The sequence below is a fragment of the Vanacampus margaritifer genome, chromosome 13, assembly GCF_051991255.1.
Source record: "Vanacampus margaritifer isolate UIUO_Vmar chromosome 13, RoL_Vmar_1.0, whole genome shotgun sequence".
Classification (NCBI taxonomy): domain Eukaryota; kingdom Metazoa; phylum Chordata; class Actinopteri; order Syngnathiformes; family Syngnathidae; genus Vanacampus; species Vanacampus margaritifer.
The window spans coordinates 23959820-23983670 of NC_135444.1; the positions used below are offsets into that span (position 1 = coordinate 23959820).

General features: G+C 43.1%; 5 protein-coding genes across 19 annotated transcripts in view; 3 read left to right on the forward strand and 2 right to left on the reverse strand.

The window, feature by feature from the left end:
• mylk4b (myosin light chain kinase family, member 4b) overlaps positions 1–7155 on the reverse strand; it is a 26018-nt gene extending 18863 nt beyond the window's left edge. The window contains exons 1-2 of one of the 3 annotated variants that reach the window (XM_077583462.1): positions 7008–7155; positions 2728–2893 (exon numbers count right to left, since the gene is read on the reverse strand). Coding sequence is in view for 1 of the 3 variants with exons in the window: in XM_077583461.1 (XP_077439587.1) it covers positions 817–872 (56 nt within the window). In the remaining 2 variants the exon portion in view is untranslated. Of the gene's footprint in view, positions 1–816; positions 1000–2727; positions 2894–7007 lie in introns of those variants that run through there. The other 2 variants (XM_077583463.1, XM_077583461.1) reach the window with 2 other exon arrangements.
• serpinb1 (serpin peptidase inhibitor, clade B (ovalbumin), member 1) lies at positions 7131–10219 on the forward strand. 2 transcript variants are annotated; one of them, XM_077583469.1, is made up of 7 exons: positions 7131–7280; positions 7875–8063; positions 8148–8285; positions 8372–8489; positions 8583–8725; positions 8899–9066; positions 9772–10219. In XM_077583469.1, exons 2-7 carry the CDS (start codon positions 7896–7898, stop codon positions 10177–10179), a joined length of 1143 nt encoding a protein of 380 aa, XP_077439595.1. In that variant the 5' UTR covers positions 7131–7280; positions 7875–7895; the 3' UTR covers positions 10180–10219. The 2 variants fall into 2 exon arrangements, with proteins under 2 accessions (XP_077439595.1, XP_077439596.1); XM_077583470.1 differs by having other exon boundaries at positions 7135–7280; positions 7835–8063.
• Positions 10220–11314: 1095 nt separating this feature from the next.
• Positions 11315–18864, forward strand: LOC144062271 (GDP-L-fucose synthase-like). 8 transcript variants are annotated; one of them, XR_013296367.1, is made up of 10 exons: positions 11315–11950; positions 12044–12158; positions 12230–12358; positions 12829–12902; positions 13161–13294; positions 13435–13566; positions 13648–13727; positions 13926–14025; positions 14099–14231; positions 18736–18864. XR_013296367.1 is itself a non-coding variant. In XM_077583473.1 (10 exons), the coding sequence occupies exons 2-10, from the start codon at positions 11823–11825 to the stop codon at positions 14152–14154; spliced, it is 948 nt and encodes a 315-aa protein (XP_077439599.1). In that variant the 5' UTR covers positions 11315–11473; positions 11804–11822; the 3' UTR covers positions 14155–15094. The 8 variants fall into 8 exon arrangements, 6 of the variants coding, with proteins under 6 accessions (XP_077439599.1, XP_077439598.1, XP_077439602.1 ...); XM_077583473.1 differs by lacking the exon at positions 18736–18864 and having other exon boundaries at positions 11315–11473; positions 11804–11950; positions 14099–15094; XM_077583472.1 differs by lacking the exon at positions 18736–18864 and having other exon boundaries at positions 11315–11473; positions 11807–11950; positions 14099–15094.
• On the reverse strand, positions 14413–20541 carry bmb (brambleberry). 4 transcript variants are annotated; one of them, XM_077583465.1, is made up of 13 exons: positions 20384–20541; positions 18760–19025; positions 18457–18585; positions 18064–18249; positions 17080–17302; positions 16457–16573; positions 16224–16373; positions 15917–16123; positions 15709–15841; positions 15570–15625; positions 15398–15468; positions 15205–15323; positions 14413–14681 (listed from the first exon to the last, which is right to left on the reverse strand). In XM_077583465.1, exons 1-13 carry the CDS (start codon positions 20421–20423, stop codon positions 14552–14554), a joined length of 1827 nt encoding a protein of 608 aa, XP_077439591.1. In that variant the 5' UTR covers positions 20424–20541; the 3' UTR covers positions 14413–14551. The 4 variants fall into 4 exon arrangements, with proteins under 4 accessions (XP_077439591.1, XP_077439593.1, XP_077439590.1 ...); XM_077583467.1 differs by having other exon boundaries at positions 16194–16373; positions 17080–17227; positions 20384–20540; XM_077583464.1 differs by having other exon boundaries at positions 16194–16373; positions 20384–20540.
• Positions 20127–23281, forward strand: pycr3 (pyrroline-5-carboxylate reductase 3). Of its 2 annotated transcripts, none has more exons than XM_077583478.1 (8): positions 20127–20159; positions 20907–21028; positions 21364–21457; positions 21544–21608; positions 22007–22186; positions 22272–22484; positions 22650–22742; positions 23024–23281. In XM_077583478.1, exons 3-8 carry the CDS (start codon positions 21382–21384, stop codon positions 23228–23230), a joined length of 834 nt encoding a protein of 277 aa, XP_077439604.1. In that variant the 5' UTR covers positions 20127–20159; positions 20907–21028; positions 21364–21381; the 3' UTR covers positions 23231–23281. The 2 variants fall into 2 exon arrangements, with proteins under 2 accessions (XP_077439604.1, XP_077439605.1); XM_077583479.1 differs by lacking the exon at positions 20127–20159 and adding an exon at positions 20170–20197.
• Positions 23282–23851: the final 570 nt, after the last annotated feature.

A 23851-nucleotide genomic window follows, 5' to 3' on the forward strand; every position in this document is an offset into this window, starting at 1 on the left:
GCTTCATCAGCCACTTAATTAATGGGCATAAAAATAAACATGTTGCCTGGCTGATATGATTACAGAAAGTTATTGACAGAATGCCTTAACTTGTCATTAGTTCCCTAATTAGACGGCCACTTGCAGCCAAGCGGCGATCAGCATGTCATCAGCGTTGCCCTCAGCAATATTGGCGCCAAATAGCCAGACCTTGGCGGACCTTTCATTTACGATGAGGCCAAATTGCTGCCGCGGCGTCAAACCCGGTGCTTACGCGTGGAAACTTCAGAAGAAACCAGAAGAAATTACCTCAATTTGCGCCTCAAGTGACATTTTCAGCCGCTCCAGTCCTTCACACGCTCGCAAGTCTGCAAGACGGTGTAACTGTAGAACTTTTCCATGTCGTCAAGAACAAAGCCAAGATCTTATTTTAGTGCACAGCAGATAAATAGAGGCGCACGTTTTTGTTTGTTTTTTTTGTGCTCTGCAATGATTATTTTTCTTTCTGGCTTTCCATTTTCATCCAACGTTTAAACTTGGCCCAAACAATCATTTCCAAAAGATAAAGGAGCAAAAATAATGGCAAGAAATAAAGCCAGAAATCTCCCAGCTGGCTTGGTGAGTCGGTGTCGTTTTAAAAAGTGTGCTGAATGGCTTGATATGTTGCACCTTGCAGTGCACGTAACTCATACGTCAGGCAAAAAAAAGGGTGTTGGAAATCAAAACATGGTCGTTTGTGCCAGCGTATGTTTCTACTCATTCCATGTCAAACTATTGCTACTGAGGAACTCATCATTTTCTGTACAAGATCATTTTCTGCATATTAAGAGGACTCACCCTTCATAGGTGGGAACATTGGCGATCACCAAAATCTTCTTCTCCTTTCCTCCCATGCTCCTCAAGGGTGTGATGGAGGCAGGAAAGCTTTTCAGTGATTCAAATTGAGGGCGCTCGTTCCAATGCGTCCGTCAGCTCTGAGAAGAAAACTCCATCCAAAAGTCGAGTCGATTGTGCCACTGCAGTGGGAGCCGCAGATGTCCCGGGGTGAGCGCCGGTGGGTGGGGGTGGTGCGATCAGAGTGGTTCCGGGGGGGGGTTGGGTCTGTGTGTGGTGGATGAGAGGACGCGGGCAGGTGAAGGGAGGGAACGGGGGAGGGAGGGGGGGGGGGGGAGTCTACTCATGGATCCGGGGACCCCAAGCAGGCAGAGAGCAGACGAAGCGTTCCAGGGAATGCGGCAAATTTGAAAGGCGCGCGCGGAATGCCACAGCAGCAAGACAAGAGATGCCAGACTGAGACGGGGCCCGCCATACATACACCGAGCGGCTTGGGGCAACACAACACTGTGTCATGTTGCGCTTCTGTTTTTGTTTTGTTATGGCTGTTCTTGTTGTTTTTGTCTGTGGCTTGTGTCTTTTGTCTCGTCTTCCTGGTTTCTTCCCTTGTCCCGTTATGTCGAAACACGTCCACCTGTGTGTGTCTTCCCTTCCCCGGGTGTGTCTCATTAGTGTTGGTGTATTTAGTCTGTTGAGTTGGTCCAGTCGGTGCGGGTGCATTGCCTGCGTTATGAGTGGAAGTTCGTGCGTCAAGTCATCACCACAGCCAAGTCGTCCACGTCACAGCCAAGTCAAGTCACTCCACAGCAGGTCAAGTCAAGTCGAATCAGGTCCTGTCACATCGCGTCCAATCCAGTCATGGCGACCAGTCTACTCACATCGCGTCCAGTCACGGCGACCAGTCCAGTCACATCTCGTCCAGTCACTTGTGCGGTGACTTGACGTTTTGTGCCTCGTTCTAATCTTTCAGAATTGTTTGTACGAAATATTCCAGAAACTCATTGGAAAGAATGCTTGAAAGGATTTGCCCAATGAATCACCGCGGTGTGTTTTCCTGCTCAAAGGCACGGCGGCCAACCCTCTGTCGCCTTCTGTCCTTACAATGTGTTGGATGTACTAATTGGCTCGAATGACGCCTGTTGCTGTTGGATTTAAAAGTGCTTTACGTCCTCCCCTCAGTGTCGCCCTGGGCCAAATGTTCCTGTTCCACATTTGCTATCTTTAGCTTCTACTCACTGGTCAATTTTTTTTTCCAGCACAGGCAGATGGTGGCCTGTTTAGGCACCGGCACTTTGTCACCTCTATGATAGTGTCCTGTAAATAGCGTGCAGAAAACTGTGGTGCTCAAAAAGGGGGCGCGTTGAAAAATATTTGACAAACACATACAGGACATTCATAAATAACTCACTTTGTATTTAGCAGAAATGACTTGTGTTGTGTGCTGCTGGCTTCTTCACGTGATGAACTCCAACCTTTCGTTCCAATCCCACATCAAATCCATGACCAAGTCGGCCTTCTCCCCCACGAACACACTTGGCCCATCACTCGCTGATGTTCTGATTTCCTATCATCTGGACAACTGCAATGGAGTCTAGCACGGGCAAGATCTTGGGCAGGCTTGCACATATGCACAACTCACCCATTCACCCCCACCTTCATACACTTCCACTGGCTCACAGTCCAGTTCCTGAGAGTCCCTCCACATCTCGGCTTCACCAAACATGGTCAACCTTGTCCATATTTTCATTCATGACTAGAAGCTGCATCATCAGAAGCTGGCCTGTCCGATATCCCCCAAAATACAAAATCAACTAAATGCAAAATGATGCACAGTTCGGAGGTTGGTTGAGGGGTGACGGTGTGCTTGGTACTGTAAACATGACACAGATTGTCAGGGGCCACACTTAATCTTACCTGGAATCTCAATCAGGACGACAGATTCCGAGGTGATCCCTCGGTGAAGAAGGTCACAGCTGTGCGGAAGGACACACAATGAGGCCACATTGAGAGACGTGCCAGCCGACCGCCGCGCTCGCTTCCCTCAGTGGGCTGAATCGAGGGCACTCGTGTTTGCCGTGACCTAAACAGCATGAGTGGTGGTCAGTGATAGGGAATCCAAGTCCACAAAGTAAGAACCCTGACACGGTTTGGCTTTAGCCACGGCTGCTTTTTTTACTCGATAGGTGGAGTCCAGCTCGTTTAGCTGCCACTTGAGTAGAAGCACGTGAGGCTAAAGCTAATCAGTGGCACGGTTTTTACTTTCTGGACCTGAATTCCCCAACCCTGGTGATAGGATTTTATCATGTTTCCACATCTTTGGGCTTATTGAACTATCATGTCCAATTACAGCAACAGAATGATCCGTTTAGTGACTGGTCATAAAGGTTTTGGCATTTCCCGGCTTCGACAGAATCTTCAACTAGAACCTTCTCAGAAACCTCAATTGTCAAGGAAAAGATCTATTTTAGGAACTAGCAAGGGTGGTAAGATGAAATCGGTTTTGCTTGAATCTTCAAGTTTTCTGCTGCAGTGGTCTTGTCAGGCCATTCTTACTTCAAAATCAATGTTTTTACTTTTTACGCAAAATTTGGTTTGTGCTGATTTCACTGCTAATTACTGGAGGGAATTTTGTGTCTTAGTTTGACATAGAATGAGTCGTGGACAAGAGTTCAACGCAGATTTCGGATAGAATATTCAAAGTAAGGTCATGGAAGACCCGAAACTATTACTTCGTCCAAGTACTCATACTAGGAAGGACAGTTGGTTGCCATCGCTTTATACAGAAATTTATAGCACAGGTAAGCCGCTAAATCTGGGCTTTGCGCCGATAGCCTTCATTGTTGTGGAACAATTTGCCCCTCTCGTGTCATCTGTTTATTTTCCTTTGCATTTTTTCCACAACAGTCCCTTATTCAGACTAAGGTTTTCCTCTGTGGCCTCTCATGTCGCAGCTGCCTCAGCTCTGTGGGCAGGCTTTAGGGGATAAAGTCTTTTATTTGTTTTGCAATTTGGCCCCCAGAAGAAGACCATCGCATACCGTCGGCCACGGTTTCTCACAGTAGAAAACTGTTCGGAGGCGCGTGTCCTGCATGGCAAAGGCAAAGGCAATTAAAAATGAAATATTGTCGCACGAGCAAACACAAGCGTACCTCAGGCCAGTCTTGCTGGTGCCAACATAGTACAATGTTATCTCACACTCATAAAAAGTAGATAAGGGAGCCTCCCTCTTCCTGTCAACTATTGCGAACATTCCAAAAAGAGAAGTGTGCTGACATTCTATTCTTGGATAGCAAAGACTTTATGATAACATAAATTGTACACTGCATGAGCTAAAGGTACATTATTGCAATTAGTATTGGAATTATTGCAATTACTATTGGAAGACCGAAGAACAGAAGTGGCAAATCCAGGTCCAGAAAGTAAAAACACTGCCACAGTATGGCTTTAGCCTCAAGTGCTAGCTCGCTAGCTAGCACCCATGGTGCTCGTTTACCTAGCTAGCTAGCGAGCTAGCACCAGGGGCTAAAGCCAAACTGTGGCAGGGTTTTTACTTTCTGAACCTGGATTTGCCACCTCTGACAAGGAAACGTATGAATTTGTTAATGATTATGGTTGAATTAAAACTTTAAACAGTCTGTGAGGGAACTTAATGCAGTGACCTCCTCTGCGACAATTTTTTGTGGCGTACCCCAAGAGTGGATTCTTGGCCCATTATTTTTTCCCCCCACTTTATCACTTGGGTCCATCCTCCGTGGATACAACGTCGTTCCATTGTTATGCAGATGACTGCCAAATCAATGTTACTTTGAAACAGTCAAAAGTGCTCCTCAAGTGTTTGGACAAGGTCAGAGCATGTGTGGATTTGAATTCATTTTCATTTTTTCAATTGCTCCAAGTGATGCATCCATTGTCAGTCCCTTGGAGCTGGGCCCCCTCACCCATTCTTTCAGACCCTATTCCTGACTATTTCTCTTGTCAATTTGTGCCGTTTTCTTCGATTTGTGTGCAGTACTTTGATTGACTGAGTTGTTTTAAAGCAATTTATAAATAAAGTTGGATTGGATTGGTGATCTATTAGCTACAATGTAAAATGTCAAGCGTGAGCAAGCTGCGAAGCATATCCAGGTGTTTATTTTGTTTTCGGTTTCATCAGTTAACGACTAATATAGGTTGACCAATATCATCACATAATAAAAGTATTTGCTCCTGGGCAAAAGTGTATTTGACATTTGTATCCTCATCTGAACTGCTGCAGTGTCATGTTGGGAGGTTCTGGTGCCGGTCCATGTGTTGCCAGTATGCTAAGTGCAAACCTCCCTTGGCACAATGTGCTGTCCAACCAGTATTATGTTTGTGTTGGGAACCAAGTCAACTTGAGGAGACAGAAAGCGAGACCTGTTATCGGACACCCAGAATAGATTTGACGCACAAGTCAACTAAGTACCCGCTTAGGGCCCTTCATCGCCAGCGCACTTCCTCCCCCTGATGAGTGCTGCAAATGGAGATAGCCAGCAGTTTTGTTCAGCAGCAGCAGCAGGACCAAAGGGCTGAGTGGTCACCTCAAGAAGACCAGAACCACCAAGAGCAGGTCTCACTGGTTAGGTGGAGCATCCCTGAATTGTGGCTGAGCAGGCAGACTGTTGGACAATGCTGCTGGAAATGTCCACTACATCAGCCCTCTTTTGCTCTTTTACACAGCAAATACCAATGTAATTCTCTTAAATCATTTCAATGTCATCCAAGGGTGCGAGGGCACCACCCTCGCGTCAAGCCCAAATACTTCAAAATATTTATTTTTTAGATGAGCAGGATAAATCGTTACTGATTATTCAAATGGATTTGGTTATCTCTGGGGTCTCAAAACTTCAGGTTTGGGTGCACAGAAGATCACTGATAGGCTTCCATTCAAAGTTGAACAGGCGCAGTCGGTCCTCGTTAAATAAACACGTATTGTGCACCACCGGACACCGAATTCCACCGGCCACAGTCAATAGCGTTTCAACGGAGTTCCTGTTAAAGCCAACGTCACTTCTTGAGCATAGAATGGATTTATTTTGTTCAAATGACTCGTTTATCTCATTTCCCAATCAAGCCATTGCTACTCTTTGATCTAATCAAAGTTCAACTTCATTCAGAAAATACACAGACATTTACTGTGCATTCATCAATAAACAAAAGAAGCCCAAATGTGGTGAATATTACTTCTTGGAAAGCTTTCAGGGCAAACGTCCCCCATGGCATTGTGAGCCTGCAGGCTACATGATGCTGCTTATGTAACAGACGTCTGAGGTCCAAAGGTTACCATAAATTAGAGCTGTTTATCGTGGTTGCCAAGGCCAAGCTGGAAGCCTGCATGATGAGTGAGACAAGCTGGAATCTGCACCATAAATCACACGAAACACACCTTTCCAAACAAGAAATGGCTGAAAAGAATAACCTGTTCTCCTGGCAAAAGCTACAAACCTACCTACTAAAAAGATATAGACTACTTGTCACATCAATAAATAAATAATAAATAAAAATAAATCACTCAGCCAATGGCATCTCAACTTTGAGATTATGTACAATTAATTGCACAAATGGTTGTCTTAAATGCAGTGGTGGAAAGTAGCAATGTACAAATAAGAGTATGTTGTGGCTGCAGTTGAGTATATTTCTCAGGGGTCTCCACTTTACTCGAGTATTTATATTTCGGAAAACCTTTTACTTACAACTTACTCTCGACCTTCCCTCCTTTTTTCCCCAGATAACTGCTTGATGCTGTCGGCTCCAATTATGGCAAATGTGCAAATTGTAGTTGAAAAATTCTCCATCTAATCTGGAGGGGGAAAACAGCCAAATGCTTTTTTTGTTATTATGAGCTCCTTTAGCATTTTGTGTTCATCTGAAAACATTAGCAAAGCTATGGAAACACATTTGATGCCTTTTTTGTTATTAGCTTCTTTAGCATTTTATGGTTAAAGCTAAAGAAACACATTTTTGATAGCATAAAAAGGCTAAACTAGCTAGCTAGCTTTCCTTCCTTCTCATTATGAGCGCTATGCAGGTTCATAGAAGTTAGTTTGAGCTCCTTTTTTACTTTCCACCCACAATACATACTAAATGTGATGTATGTTTATCGACGTTTGGTGGGCGTGTCGTCGCCGGTCTGACAAAGCAAATGATCCTTGTGTGCAATGAACATTTCAGCTCACCGTGTTGACTTTGTTCCGTTCCTCTTCACTCGAATGGTGTGACTTATCGCCCAGTCACGCGTTCCACCCACAACGCCGCAGTCCAAACGCACTTTGTGTATAAATGAGCCACGGCGGAAGCGTGAATTGAATTCACGAGCACACCTTTGGGCAGATTGGATCCGTTTGTGAGCTTTCGGTGGATTTGTATCTACTTTTCTCTCTGGCTTCGCATTTTCCGCGCTCGGATCGTGTGAGCAAAGTAGCAGTTTTTGGACGGAAGTGGACGAACAGGTAACGTGAGCACTCAATATTAAAAAGTCAATATCAAATGAATACAATATAGAATTTGACGGTGTTCCGTTTTTCACGGTAGCCTACTTGGAACAAATTACCGGCTTGTCCATCTGCGACCGTTTTCTGTTTCCACATTTACGTGCTCATCTGTCACTCATGAAAAGCACAATCACACTATGAAACACTCTTCATGGGTTAAAAGTGTTAAAATATGAATAAATAAATAATAAAATGGAATATTGCGTTTGCAAATGATTTGAATTGAGTGTAGCAGAACTATATGTTAGGCAAGAGTTTGGCTGGGCCAGGCCAGATCAAAATGCCAGGGCCAATTTATTTGATTTAAAAAAGAAAAATGATGCCAGTCCAGCCCTGACTCAGGCATTTTATAACAATTAAAATCGCTATATCATCAAGGCTTATCAAATACATTTAAATGTCATAATTTCCCTCACTATAAGCCTTAAAGGTGCTTGATGACGTGGACTTCTTAAGTGATAAAACATCAACAGCAGTCTAAACTTTGTGTAAAATCAGTGTCTTTTTATAAGAACACAAACAGGTATGCAATTCATCCGTTGTTCACCGTAGAGAAATACTTCACCATCAACAATGGCCGACCTCAGCCTCTCCAATACAACCTTTGCGCTGGAGCTGCTGCGCACCTTGAGCCTAACGAACCCCACCGGAAACGTCTTTGTCTCCCCGTTGAGCATCAGCTCAGCATTAGCAATGGTCTACCTGGGAGCCAAAGGTGACACTGCAACACAGATGGCACAGGTAAACAACATTTCTTCCATGTGTTATGTGGGTGACATCAAACATGAATACGAGTAAAAGTCCATGTCGTGTACGTCTTCCTAGGCCCTGTCATTCACATCTGGTGAATGCGTCCATGCAGACTTCCAAACTCTCAACGCGGACATCAATTCGCCGTCTGCATCCTACATCCTGAAACTAGCCAATCGCCTTTATGGAGAAACTACTTCCCAATTCCTACCTGTGAGTTTTAATTAAGGGCCTGCTTTCTGGAAATAACGCCATCCAAAAGTTGCGCACTGAAATGTTGAACTGTTCTTTGCTTCCAGCAATTCCTCGATGCCACGCAGAAGTACTACCAAGCAGATCTGAAGACTGTGGATTTTATTGGCGCTCCCGAGGCTTGCAGAGCAGAGATTAACAGCTGGGTAGAGCAGCAGACCCAAAGTAAGACCCCTGAATGAGATCGGAATGCAAATACATCATCAGGTCAGGAATGCAAAATGCATATGTTGCTTCGCTCTGGGTGTCTCCTCCCAGATAAGATTAAAGATCTTCTGAAGCCAGGAACCGTTAGCGCCATGACAAGATTGGCTCTGGTCAATGCCATCTACTTCAAAGGCAACTGGAAGCATCGCTTCGATCCAGCAAACACCAAAGAGATGCCATTCAAAGTCAACCAGGTCCAAAATCATCTATCTATATTTGTGCCGTTGTGGGAGTGAACACAGCCAACTTCATTCCCGGCCAATCGAATAGGCTCCATTTAATTTGGTGCAGGAGAGGTTCGTGGTCTACGTGGCGGAGGTAGAACGGGTAGTTTCATGTCCATTTCTCTGTGTTTGATGCCTGTCAGAACGTCACGGCGACGGTGAATATGATGTATTTGATGAAGAAACTGCCTTACAACTACATCCCTGAGCTGGGCCTGCAAATCCTGGAGCTGCCATACGTAGACGATGAGCTCAGCATGGTCATCCTGCTTCCAGAGGAGGCAAATGATGGCACTGACCCACTGCTGAAGGTACAAAAAGCTAACCGCAAGTTCCTTCACGATCGCATCCACGTTGTAGTGCACACGGGTTCAATGCAGCACTTTCACATTCATGCAATTGACACCAAGCGGTAGCTACAGCAATACAGTTTTGAGGTATCATGATACATCCACAGTAGCAGTAAGAAAACTGCTCCCCCTACAGTTTATTTGTGGAATTGACTTTGTCAAGCCAATTCAACAGTCGCCCGAAGTGCCAACAACGCACACAACTGAGCGATATTGTAGTACAGTACACTTTGTGACTTTTCTTTGCAGATAATGTCAACACCCAGATTCTCACGTGCAAGGAAAAGCGTACTAACTTCAATCATTTAAGAAATGGTGGCAGGTGTAAGGTGATTACTCTTTAACATGAGTTTAAATGTAATTGCTCAATCCTACCAAATCCCTGTTAGGAGAGGGTGTGTATACTTGTGCAACCAGATTGTTGGAGTTATTTTTTACTTCCCCTCTGAGTCAGGTTTTTATCACATTATTGGCAGAAAACTGGTGGGGAAAGACAACACATTTAGCTGCTTTTTCAATTTTAGGCTACTGGCAGCTTTTTGAATACAACACATTTCAACTAGCTATGCTAAAGAAAGTCAGCCTTTCAACGATATACCAGATAGAGGTTTCACCTTTTCGTATTCTGAACTCAACATAAAGTCTGTAATGATTATTTTCTTGTAGCTGGAGAAGGAGCTTACACACGAAAGGCTTAACGAGTGGGCAAACCGAGACGTGATGGACATCCACTCGGAAATCCTCGTCCATCTGCCGAAGTTCAAACTGGAAGAGGAGTACGAGCTGAATGAAGCTTTAGCCAAACTGGGTATGACGGATGTGTTTTGCGCGGCAAAGGCCAACCTTTCTGGAATGAACGGCGAGGGAGGACTTTCTCTGTCCACCGTGGCTCACAAGGCCTTCGTCGAGGTCAACGAGGAGGGCACCGAGGCGGCCGCGGCCACTGCCGGCATGGTTGCCTTCTGTATGTTGAGAGAAGAACACTTCACCGCAGACCATCCCTTTCTTTTCTTCATCAGGCACAATAAGTCCAACTCGATCCTTTTCCTCGGGAGGTTCTCCTCTCCTCAGTAGAGGCGGCTCAAATACAATAAAATAAAAATGCAATGAAGGATGTGTTTCTTTTGACAACATTTTTTGCAACGTGCTTAGTTCTCATCAGCCAAGTGAGTGTCAGTTTTGCTGCACGGTCAAAATCCGCCTCACAGACTAGAGCAGAGGTGGGCAATCCAAGGCCGGAGTCCTGCAGGTTTCTCACAACGGGATCGTTATCAGGCTTATGCAGAGCTTGCTGATGAGCTGATCATTTATCAGCTGTGCTGGAGAAGGGCAACATGCAAAAGAGTGTATGGGACACCATTTTTACAAATATTGTTAATATGTTTTATGAACAAATGTAATGTCCATGTCGCAATAAAATGTGCCTCCACTCAATACACATTAACCAAGTATTTCATTGCTGGTAAAAAAAACAAAAAAACACTTGCACTTAAAGTTCTGGTAATGGTTAAAGCGGGTAGTCATGCGGGGTTGTTGGCAAATAGGTAGCTTGAAATCTAGTTACTTTTCAAATAGTAATCAGTCAACTAAGTAATTTACTATTTTTTTTCAAGGGATACTTGACTCATCTAGCCATTTTAGCAATAAAAAGTTACTTAATTTTATTATTTTTCATGTACAATGAATACTTTTTAAAAAAAATGCTGTCGACTGAAAATGACATCTCACAGGTGCTCAGAGCTCAGGTTACGACCAATCACGGCTCGCATGTTTTCTGGGTTTGGTCATGTGATGTTCGCAGACTGAGCCATGATTGGTCGTTATGTTAGCTAACCTGATCACACGTGATATCATCTTCAGTCGACAGAAAGTGGTTCAATGTGTTTTTAAAGGTATTAATTGTACATGGAAAAATAATAAAGTTACCAATGTTATCTTACTGATGAAAATGATTAAATGAGTCTAGTATCCCTTTCAAGGTAACTGTGACAAAACTCCAAATCGGTGGATGCAGTGTGCAAATTGAGTTACTCGTTTCGTTTTATAATGAATATTCAGTGCCCGGTTAATAAGTTTGCAGAATCAAAATCCTATTGACCAAAGTAGACATATTCGCCAAGCCAATTACAAGTACATACTGTACTCTAGCTTTGACCTTCCGCGACAGCAACGTCATATTCCGTTTTATTTTGAAGGCTGATCCGGAAGTCTTAGTTTAGACGTTAATGGCACTGGTGTTGTGTTGTCGTGTAACCACTAAGCTCGACTGACGGTTGTATTTACTATTTTCCATGCATCATTTACGAGGATAAGACTTTGAGCACTTCTTTTACAAGAGACTTTAAACGATCTGAGTTTCTACACGGAGGTACACATTATATGCGATTATAGACGCTAGCTAAAATGCCAAAGTGCTAGCTAACATCGACTTTACGTGAAGTTAACTTGAGTATAGAGTAAAGCCGAGTCATGATCATCAGTTCACTCGAATAAAGTCAGTCACGTTACATTTTCAAACATCCTTAAAATTATTAACATTTTGTTAAATCGGTTCCATCGCCCGGATGTCAAAATCTTCCCTTTTGATCACTTACGCACCTGTAGATTGAGATTCAATGCCCAGCCTACTAAATTCTTCCGATATCACGCAATCTCACAAGTAGTTTATCTCCTTATGGCTAATATCATGTTTGTCCAGTAGAGCAGTCAGTGGTGAGATGAGGGTGCTGGTGACTGGAGGCTCTGGCTTGGTGGGGACGGCCATACGACATGTGGTCAAAGAGGAAAGGGCAGGCTACCAAGGTGAAGAGTGGATCTTCCTTTCCTCCAAAGATGCCAACCTCACGTGGGCACAAAACTACTCAAGCTATTTTTTTTTTTTAAGGTTGCTGTAAAACGTCTTTGGCGTTGATGCGCGTGTCACCTTTCGGTCTTTTAGGAGCATGAAAGAGACGCAAGATGTGTTCCGGAAACACCAGCCCACTCATGTTATCCACCTGGCTGCCATGGTGGGGGGGCTTTTCAAGAACTTGAAGTTTAACTTGGACTTTTGGGTATAAAGACATCAAATGTCGTTTTGGCTCGAGAATGATCCAGCTCGTCACCTCAAGCATTTGTTTTTCAGAGGAATAACATCCACATCAATGACAATGTGCTGCAGGCCGCACATGAAGTCGGTGTGGTTAAGGTCGTTTCCTGTCTGTCCACCTGCATATTTCCTGATAAGACAACATATCCCATTGATGAGACCATGGTAAGTGGCTTTTGTGGAATGGTCATCACTTTAGTGCTTTTTGCAGTGACTCTGGTGACAATTCACCTTGTTTTAAGTAAATCAGGCAAATGGTTTGACTTCTAAGACAATGGTTGGACCCCCATTTGATATTGATTGTTGATATTTAAGAACAACATTTTCAATAGAAAATGACATACATTTAAATGGCCTTTTTGGAAGGTCGATCAAAATTAGAGAGAGTGTTTGAGAGAATTAGTGAGTGTATATTTCACTGATCGACATTATGCGATTTTGTTTTTTTTTGCATTGCACACAAATTGGTTGCTGTCCATTATGCACCAATTCATGTCCCACATTTAGAAGAGGCAGAATTTCAATCTAAAGATATCAAATTTTCATGCATTTTTTTTTCTATTTACACTGCGATGCAATTCATTCTGAATTTGTTTATAAAATAATAAATGATTATTTCTCAATGTTTTCCACAGATCCACAACGGCCCACCTCACGAGTCCAACTTTGGCTACGCCTATGCAAAAAGAATGCTCGATGTCCATAACAGGTAGGAAAATCGGGCGTATCGCGTTAACTTAGTGACCGCAAAGCTACTGTACTAAAGGACAACAAAAATAGCCCCAGAGCTCAAAAAGTTGCAGTTGTCAACCAGAATTCTTTGCACTTTATATCGTCATAGGAGTAACCCTTAATAGTTTGTTTTGGAAGCTGAGGTCAAAGGTCAATTCAGTAGCATGCCCGTATTTTGTTCCTTCTTACCGTTCCACCAGTCCAGCGACTTTTCAACGTTGTTGTTGTTGCACAGGGCCTACTTCCAGCAGCACGGACGCTGCTACACGGCTGTGATCCCCACCAACGTGTTTGGGCCGCATGACAACTTCAGTATTGAAGATGGTCATGTGCTGCCAGGCCTAATTCACAAAACCTACATTGCCAAAAGTAAGTTAAGTGCACATTAAACAGTGTCTTGAAACACCAAAAGGTTCAAACTATAACGCCGACTAGCACATTCCTAATTGGTAGATGGTGATTTTTGGTGTACTAACGGTATGTTTATGTACGGTTGTTATGCTGGTTAGAGGAGGGGAAACCCTTGGTCGTGTGGGGCTCCGGCACTCCCAAAAGGCAGTTCATTTACTCTTTGGACTTGGCACGTCTCTTCATCTGGGTTTTGAGGGAATATTCTGAGGTCGACCCCATCATCCTTTCGGGTAAGTCCTTGGACTGCACGTGTTGTGAAGGCAGAACAGCCGAATTACAATTGTTGTTTTTTTCCCCCCTCTCGATTTCAGTTGGTGAGGAAGATGAAGTATCAATCAAAGAAGCAGCAGATGCAGTTGTGCAAGCGCTGGACTTTAAAGGTGAAGTGGTTGTATCCTAATATACATGCAAAGGTACGGGAACGCAATTTTAATAAGAGCCCTTTTTTTAAGGCTGCAACATTTCTCTAACTTATTTGCATAACTTGGCAAACGGGTCCTCAAAAATATTGAAAATGTACCAACACATTGGACGCCTTTAGTGCATTTCCAAACTATTTACTCCGATTTCCTTGACTGTCACGCTGCAGTATGACAACAATAAATCAGACGGGCAGTTTAAAAAGACGGCCAGTAATGCAAAGCTGCGCAGCTATCGACCAGATTTCCGCTTCACGCCCTTCAAACAAGGTGGGACTGTGAGAAGGCGCCTCTGTCAGACATTTTGGATCAACGCTGCCAACTGACTTCCGTGTTCTCACAGCACTCAAAGAAACCTGCGACTGGTTTGTCACGCACTACGACGCAGCTCGCAAGTGAGACCAGCGTGGACGTCGGACTAAATCTTGGACTTGGTGGGACGGAGACCGGTGAGCCGAAGCTGCAGACAACAAAAGGTGCCCAGAAGAACCTGAATTTATTTTGCACCTGCGCATCATGCTGTGAAGGTCACATCTAGTCATAGTGTTTCACCAGCATCACATTAAAAGGACCGGGCTAACTCAAATCTGTTAAGTGAACGCTATGCATAATGTTGCATACTAAGGCATGACGTTTGTCATACGTGTCAAACAGACGTTTTGGTTTAAATTAGTTTATTGTTTAAAAAAAAAAAAAGGCTCCATGTTGGGTGGGGTTCATTAAAAGTTCATCTTAAAAACATAAAGAAGCAAACCTCTAAAATGCTGCTGGTTGAAGAGTTACCATTTGTTGTAAGTTATGAGTGGAAGTGCGGGTTGAGGCTACCGTCGTGGACTCTGCAGTAATCTTGTCCAAACTGCGCTCGCTTCTTGCACGCCTTCCCGGCTTTGGTGACTGAATTGCACAGCTGGCGTCCTGACAGAGAGCTGAAAAGACCAACATTGGACAGCATTTGGGAAAATTCATTTATGGCACAATTGTAGGGACGCACGTAGGGATGTTGTTGACAGACTTGCAGTCGCGCGAGAATTGGAGCACAAGTCATCAAACTGCGACAATGAGTCGTCATCGAGCTGCGGCCATTACGTCGTCATATCCTGCTTATGGTGTCCAGATGGAAGCGTACGAGGCGCAGTTTGAAATCTTTCCACTCTGGAGCCCGGTTTCACGCTCCGAAACGGCGCCATCGTGTGGACGAACGGCCTAAACGCTAAGAAACGTGTGAGGATCCATTGAAACCGGCTTTCGTGTGGACGGACGGTACTTGATATTCCTAAAACACTGACTCGCTTCGAATATCTTTATTTTCAAACTTGCAATAAAATGATGTCCAAGTTAAGCGTGGCGCTTATTCATACTCCAGACTTTAATCATTTACTCGCGGGGCTGACTGTGTGTGTGTGTGTGTGTGTGTGTGTGTGTGTGTGTGTGTAATAGGAGACCACTGACCTGTTGCCAATTGATGAGGTCGGAGTTGTACTTCTTGAGACATTTGCTAAACCATGAGAGTCATTCAAAGTGTCAAAAACGACATTGGGGTTCCTGGAAGGAATATGGTCAAACAAAGCCTTAAAAAAAAGAAAAATTAACATTATTAATTTATCACCATACTGCGTTTTAAACATTCCTTCAATGCGCTTACGGCTGAAAGAGGCCGACGTAGAAATTCCGGAGTGCAGTGATGATGTGGAGGAGACAATACAGGCGCATCCCCTGTATTTATAAAAAATTAAATAAAAAACACGACTTGACACATTTGTAATAAACTTATTTGACTATTTTGAATTTGCATGTAGTTGATAAAAGATTCAAACTTGATTTAATGGCTTCTTGCTTCAGCAAATCCCGTTCAGTGCAGCTGTGCTCTTTCCTAAGGATACAAAAAAAAAAAAGAAGATGATCAAGTTTGTTTTCATGCAGTAAACTGGACCGTAATGAAAGTTTGCAACTAACTTCTGAGGCGTTGAGGATCGTGGATACGCGTCACAGGACTTCAGGGGCTCCATTGACGTCACAAACGGCAACGGAGCGGATGGTTTTCCTCTGCTGGGAAAATGAACCCACAACTGACCCACAAGCCAGTGACCTGTGGACGTCAACGGGGGAAAAAAAAGGGGTCAAGCTCCTTCAGTTGTCTTTGTGCACAGCTGCGAGCTCGTACCTAACGAAAGCGTGACCAGCAGCACGCCCAGACTTGTGAGATCCAGCGCCGGCTGCCGGTTCACCTCTGCCGCTGCATTCAAGGGCACGGTGAGCAGCAGCAGGACGCGCGGGAAAACGGCGCAACGCAGGAATGACTGCAGGACGGCAAACAGGACAAAATAGCCGCCATGCGCAAGGCACGTCCACATGGCGGTGACGCTCAAACCTGGAACCACAACAAACACCGTTCAAGGTGGGGGCAAAAGAACGTAACCTCAGCACCCAGTGCAATTCACCTGCCCAGCCAAGGTAACCCTGAATCACACCGAGTCTTTCCTCTATTCGGTTCTGGATGTCATCCAAGTTGTGCAGCATGAATCCCAAAGTGCTGTTCATGTGCTCCAGTTTGCTCATGAGATCCGCGTAGTAATGCAACGTCTGGTCTTGGTACTGAAGAAATCCTGACATGCTGTCATCTGAAGTCACAGGTTGGCTCGGGTCAAAACTGCAATCGCGCAATGTCCAACTGCGGTGGAATTGTTGCATTTGACTTTGATACCAATTTTTTGATAGATGCCCTGAGCTTGCTGTCGGATTCGGGCAAGGTCTTGAACCATGGCTCGTTGGCTGTCCTGCACTTCCGAGCCTTGGATCTGCACACTCTCGCCAACAATTGCTTCAACAGAAAAGCTCCATTAGTAAGCAATCCCATTTTTAGTTACGTCATCACCACATCATTTGGTTTTCAAGTTGTAAACTGTCTGACGTCCTCTTGTTTAAGTTGAACAAATTCAAATCATCATAAATCAGGCTGTTTCGACTAAATCATTTCTCAAATGTTCTCCAATTTCGATACTGTAAATGTATAGGTGGATGGTATGCCTAGAAAGGAGGAGCAACATGGCGGCCTCGCGCCTTCAAAAGTCTTGACCTATCGACTATCCAGTCATATTCACATCAGTTGTTGTCATCGTCAGTCGACAGCAAGTGGAATAATAAGTTATTTACAGGTATTAATTGGATATGAAAAATAATCAAGTCAAATGAATTCTGGACAAAATATGAACTTTTTACTGCTGAAAATGGCTCCGCGAGTCAAGCGTCCCTTTAAATAAGCCAACACTGACTCATATCCAGCCAACGCCGACCTTCATGTGGCAAAAGACGACGAGAAGTTCTCACCCATTCTATCCGTAATTCCCTGGATGAGCTGGGCCACCAGTTCTTGTCCGGAGGCAATCAGGGCTTTCTCCTGACCCAGACGCTCCAGGTTGTCTCTTAGGGAGCTTTCCATTTGACCTTGGCCTTCATGCACTTTGACCTGCTGAGCCTGCAGAGAAGTGTGGCCCTTCAGGAGCTCGTCCAGCGACGCTGCCGTCATCTCGCGGAGCTCCAATTGGCCGTCCTGTCACAAATCGGGTTCGCTCAAACAGGCTGGCGCTCGCTCAATAGGCACACATGGCTCGAGCGTCGCAATTACAACAGGTAATGTTAGCCATATTAGCTTTAGCGTCCAAAGGTCAGGGCTGCTGACGTCGACTCAAGCATTTTACTAACAGATCATGACAATTATGCTTTGAAATGCCGATTTAACTGAGTAAACAAAGCTGTCATCATTTTAAAACTGAACATAATACAACGAATAAATTCAATTTGAAAACACAATGTAACAGGACATCTGTGCACAAAATGACGCCGCTGCAGGACCAACTTGGTTACGCCAGTCGTACATCTCCGTTTTCAATGTGTTTTTCCCCCAAGTATGCTCATCTTGTAGATTGTAAATTTTGAACATTAACTGATTACGGTTATACATAGAAAATGAACTTGACTGAATAGTATTTCAGTTTGGAGCCCAATTTGATCTCTGCCGGACAGATAAATAAAAAACATCTACATTCTAACAACAGTTTAGTCAAAAGTAACCCAATTACGGATATTAAATTTAAAAAAAAAAAAATCTACTTTATGGGCCAACTTTCTGGGTTGTTTTATACAAAATGACCAATTTTAATGAGTTGTTTTACACTAAAAGACCTTTAGTTGGGTCAATTCCAAGTAGAGGATGGGTCCATTTTTGACCCAACTGTTTTTAGAGTGTACCTTATTTTGACCAGTGGATTCCAATTACAAGTTAGTGGGCACCTCTAAAGCAACACGTTTTACCTTCAGGTCTTCCATGGCAGATAGTTGGCTGGCACCTGCGGCCATAAGCATGTTGACCGTGTGCTCAGCCCTGCGCCGAAAAAGCTGCTGGCGAGTCACGTAGCACACAGCGCGAGCCCTGTTGCTTACAATGTGGTAAGCGTTCCATGTGTCCGAGTCCATGTTGGATGTGCAATCTTTGATACTCTGAAATATCAAAGAAGACCACAAGCATGTTTCTCTCTGTAATCATGCTCAAAATTTTCATCTACGTAGTAATCTGATTGATTGTGATTTCTGGTGTTCGGAATTTTTGTGCGTGTGCAGAGAAGTTCTATTCAGGTGTACTCAAGAGTCCGGAAATGACGGCACACCGTTTAGTCGTTTTAAACGGTGTCAAATTTGACAACTTACCATCTGTTCTGCACATGCATAAGTTCTGCGACCCTCAATCTGTGCCTGGCAGTTGAACAATATGACGCCGAGTTTGGCCAGCTCTTCTTCCGAGAGACCTTCACAGCTCGTCTTTAACTGAGCAACCACCTACAGAGCACAGCATGTTAAACCTGACTTCGAATACAAACACAAACGTGAACATATTATTTGGATGGAACAAAAGCGATAACATCAGGAACCAAAGATGGAAATTAACACAACTTTAATGTTTCCCTTTTTTTTTTTTTTAATATATAGTTCCTGAGAGTGAATGTCCATTACCATGTGGTGGCAGCTGTCTAAAGGACTGAGCTCCATCTGCTTGGCCTGAGCCAGGAACTTCTCATCAGCAGTAGATATTTCAAACTGCACATCCTTAACCGGGATTACTGGAAGTAAATCTTCAGGAGGAGGAAGTGGCGGTGCATCTACCGGAGGATGCTCAGTCTGCTTCAACCATTCAAAGAGCCCACTGGTTGCTGGCAAGCAGCTAGCAAGGATGCAGAGCAGCAGGAGATCATTGTGGTAGGATAGGAGGCGACCCATGTCTGCAACAACAAAACATTTGTTCAATAACTTCAAAAAGGTGCTCTGCAAATGTTTTCATGAGTATAATAATACACTCATGGAATATACTTTTTTCTTGTTTTGCAAATTGCACCAGCATTTAATGTCACTCAGTACAAATAAGTAATGCAAACGGTATCATTCATTGACCAATACATGTCTGTATGTATAAAAGTAATCACTACATCATTTTAAACAAGATAGGGGGGAAATGGTTCAATGATGAAAGAGGCTTGCCCAGGCATGCCCGTTCTGAGGCTGAGGCTGAACTCGCGCATGCAGCATAAAAAATTGCCTCGAAGCGCTGATTACGTTGTGCCAAATGACAATTTTATTCTAAATTTTACCTCGATTTAAAAACAACAACGACACGCAATTTGGAATATTGACACTTGTGTTGTAAACATCTTTATACAAATGACTAACAAAAAGTCAACGATATATTTAGTTTTCGGATGACATTTCGGGATGAAACTAAAATGAAGTGTAACCTTTACAGTGCATTCAATTCGAACTTTTCTAAACTTTAGAATCGATACACATTGAAACTTATGGCAATATTGTGAATTTGTGATCAAATAAAAGGCACGGCGATGTTATGACTTGGCACTAGCTGAAATTTAAAAATCAAAAACATAAGGGGGGGAACAACAACTAAACAAACCTACCTGTCATTTAATGTTGCAGGAAACCATTCAGGATCGACCCTTCAGCGCCGCTACACGGCTGACAGAAACGACTTATAATTTGTCTACCGAATCTCCGCCCTTTACAACATGCATTCAGCCAATGGAATTGATCAATTGTATAGAGTGGGCGGGCTAAGGATGCGCTCGATTTATAACCCGTTTGGCACGAACGTGATTTTAATGGCATGTAGGAGAATATTGCGTTGCATTAATTCTCTTTCACCATTTCTTTATACATTTAAAATGCTTAACTTTATTATAACATATATTTTGATATTAAGTACTGTATATAAACTAAACGTACTATTCGCAAACAAAGGTGCGGCCCATCTTGTGCACTGGTGGCAGTGAGTTTTAAATCAAGCCAACCTTCCTGACAGCGTCGCACGAGGCTTCTTGTTTAGTTTGGTGAAACGAAAACATCTGGTGAGTTCACCTAATCCATTTTGGCGATGTCACTAGAGGTACTGTTAAATTCTCTGTTTTATTCCGTTCTGTTAAATGGCGATTAAAGCGTTCATCTGCTTGTGTTTTATTAACATGGCGAACAAGTGAAGTACAGAACAGTAATGCGGCGTGTGGCTAGCAGATGTCGGCACTGGTCACCACACATGCGAGGAGAAGACACGCCGGCCGCTGTAGTAGCTTACCGACGTGCTTACGTGGCGGCCATGTTGAGAGGGGCAGCATTCGTAACTTGCTAATTTCTTGACCGATTTTCACGAGGTTTTACTGTGTGATTTTTTTCCCTTCCCCGCCAATGCTAAAGCATGCACTATTAAAACAGTGCAGTTCCCTTGTGTTTGTGCAACACGCCTGGGTGACCCCCCGCCTCCTAGACTCTGACGTATTTCCGTGATGGCAGCACGAAATGCATCATGGGATATGTTACCAGCCAAGTCTTTTTTGCCTGTTTGTTTGTTTTTAAATTTAGGAACTCAGAACATTCAAATACAACAACCAGCCAGGAGGTGACAAACAAAGAGGCAAATAAATATATTTAAAAAGAGCACATACATTGATTTTCCAATAATTGTAATACAGTATATTGCTGTTTTGAAACCTACAAAAATTGGGTTTCTGATTAATTTTTCAACTTTTGTGACTATGCCATTTAGCCAATATTAATTTCTAATACGTCTAATAATATAAACAGTTTTTTCCCCCTCACAGATGAATAGCTGTTGAAGTGAAGAAGTGACAGTGAGAGACTGAGTGCTGCAGCTCACCTTCTCGATGAAAAGGAACAGACTTTATTGTGATAAAGCAGAGAAGCTAACCTGCCACCTCAAGAAGTAAATATTTGTTTTCCACTTTGTCCATCTGCAACTCCTGGGGCATTTGTTGCTTTTAAAGGGCTACGGTTAATATTTGGGATAAGTATATAAGCTAAGGCTTATGTTGTAGGCCTACAAAGCTATTGCTATCTTTTAGCAGTTGCATTTGTTCTGAATGCACTTTGAGTCGTCCTACAGACATCAGTTTAAAACACACTTGATTTAAATGCAATTTGTGTTTTATGAGAGAAAATTCATATTTGTTTCTGTAATTTAAGTTGTCCTTTACACCCAGAAAAGGTGCTTGGACTTCGGAGTTGACTGACTCTCCTTCTGCCACTTGTTTATTGCAGATTAAAAGGAAACCCGAGATGGACTCCCAGTTACAAATTGGCTTCATTGGTGCAGGGAACATGGCTTTTGGAATTGTGAAGGGCATCTTGTCCGGTCAGTCTTCAAGACTCAACATAACCGGCCCGGCCACATTAGCTTGTCTAAATGCAAGAGTTAATGATGTACTTGTATCATTAAAGGGAATGTTCTTCCTACAAATATCAAAGTGAGTGCACCATCTCTCAGGAACCTTGGACGCTTTCAGGTAAAAGCTTCGATGGATCTTAATATACTACTTCTTTTCCACAATAGTTTAATTAATCAATTCATGCCACATTTTTCATAAAATCAGAGACACTGCAACGTGACTTGAGTAATAAAAGAAAATATAACAAAGAAATAAAGTCCTCTTTTATACATGGATTGAGTATAGTATTCTGAAAAATGAAATGCATAAAGAGCATGCATTTTGCATGCATGGGTATTTTGTCCATATTTAAAATATCATTTTTGTCATACATTTAGTTAGAAAGTCTTGTGTGCCTCCCCAGTAGCATTGATGGAAAAATGGCTGTCCATCCCTGTCGTAGAGACTCCCCAATAGGACAAATAATGAACTCGCACCACACTCACAAGCAAACGCCATCTTTCTTTTGGTTTCAGGAGCTGAACATCTCAACAACTCACTCCAACTCAGAGGTTGTCTGCAATTCAGATGTCATCTTTGTTGCGGTCAAACCTCATTTCGTTGCCACTGTTCTCAATGAGATCTCGCGGCACGTCACTGACAGACACACGATTGTGTCCGTTGCAGCGGGAGTCACCCTGGCAACGTTGGAGGAGGTGAGAGCCCAAGCATGAGACCTGTATACAGTATGTATTGTTTTTAATCAAGTCATTGTGTTTTTGTTGTTGTTGTTGTACTAAGCTCCTGCCAAAGGGTTCCTGTGTCATCAGGATGATGCCAAATCTTCCTTGCGTGGTTCTGCAAGGTGCACTTTTATTTACACGGGGGACTCACGCTAAACAAGAGCATGCTGCCCTATTGTGCTCCTTGTTGCAGCGCTGTGGTTTGGTCGAAGAGGGACCCGAGGCCTGGATTGACATCCATACTGGACTCAGTGGGAGCGGAGTTGCCTTTGTGAGTGTGCCCAGCTCAGCTAAGTTGCTCAGGGAACTCGTGGACATGACCAGCGGCGTATACAACATATTATGCAGTTCATATCCCATTAGATTGATGACTGATCATTTTTGCAACTGTTCAAATAATAATAAGGTTTGTGAGTCAGGTTATTTTTGTGTTCAGGTATACCTGTTTGCGGAGGCGCTGGCGGAAGGAGCCGTTAAAATGGGCATGCCCAGCGCGCTAGCCCAAAGAATCGCATCGCAGACTGTTCTGGTCAGTTTCGTTGATGTTGTAATGTCAATAATGATGGTAAATAAATACAGCCACTGTTTGTACTAGTTGTCGACTGCTCCACTCTGCGTCTAATGCCAAATTATGTGATGTACAGTTGTGGTAGTCTTAATTAGTGGACTTGTATCAGTATTCTTGACGCGTATGTGGTGCAACTTAAATTGAAGGCAATACTTTGGGCTGTAAATGTTTAGTGTCATTTTTAAATGCAACCAAAACTATGCATAGTTGCAGTATGAATATTATGAAACTCTCTGTTGCAGGGTGCTGGCCAATTATTACTCGACTCCAATAAACATCCAGCTCAGCTTCGTTCTGAGGTCTGCACTCCAGGTGGGACAACCATTTATGGGCTTCATGCTCTGGAACAAGGAGGTGTGAGGGCATCAGCCATGACTGCTGTGCAATCTGCAACTGAGAGAGCGAGGGAGCTTGGTCGAAAGTCTGCTGCGCCAGGAAGCATGAAATGATCATTGTTTACTGCCTCTTAAAACTCAATAAAGTCTTAATTATCAGCAAAATGCATTTCTTCTTTATTATTAGGTTTAAAGATCAAAATTCAAAAGTATTTTCTTATTCAAAACAGTCAATGTAACAATAATGCAATAACAATCAAATGTAACAATAATGGAAATCTACAAATAAAAAGGCTTTTACGCTGTTTTCGTTATTACAGGTTATGCAAGGGAAACTGGCACAATAAATAATATGATCAGACGTAAGGCCATTATGAGCACATGTAAAAAAGAAGAAAAAAGTCTTAAATCAATCTTTTCAAAGGTCTGTATAATATTGTGGAAAACATGAATGTTCTTCTGCATTTTTCTGATTAACTCTTTGGCTTGATTAAATAAAAAAAACTACCTACCACCACCTAATATATACGTAATATAATATAGGAAAATTGATCAAAAATGGTAAATGAATTGCTATTTATATGGCGCTTTATCTACACCATAAGGTGCCCAAAACTCTTTACAAAGTTTCATTCAGGAAAACCAAGGGCAAAAAAAAAAATACAATTAAAAAAGAATGAGAAAAAAATCCGTAAATGAATACTTTCTATTCGTTTGAAACGGCAGCACCTCAGT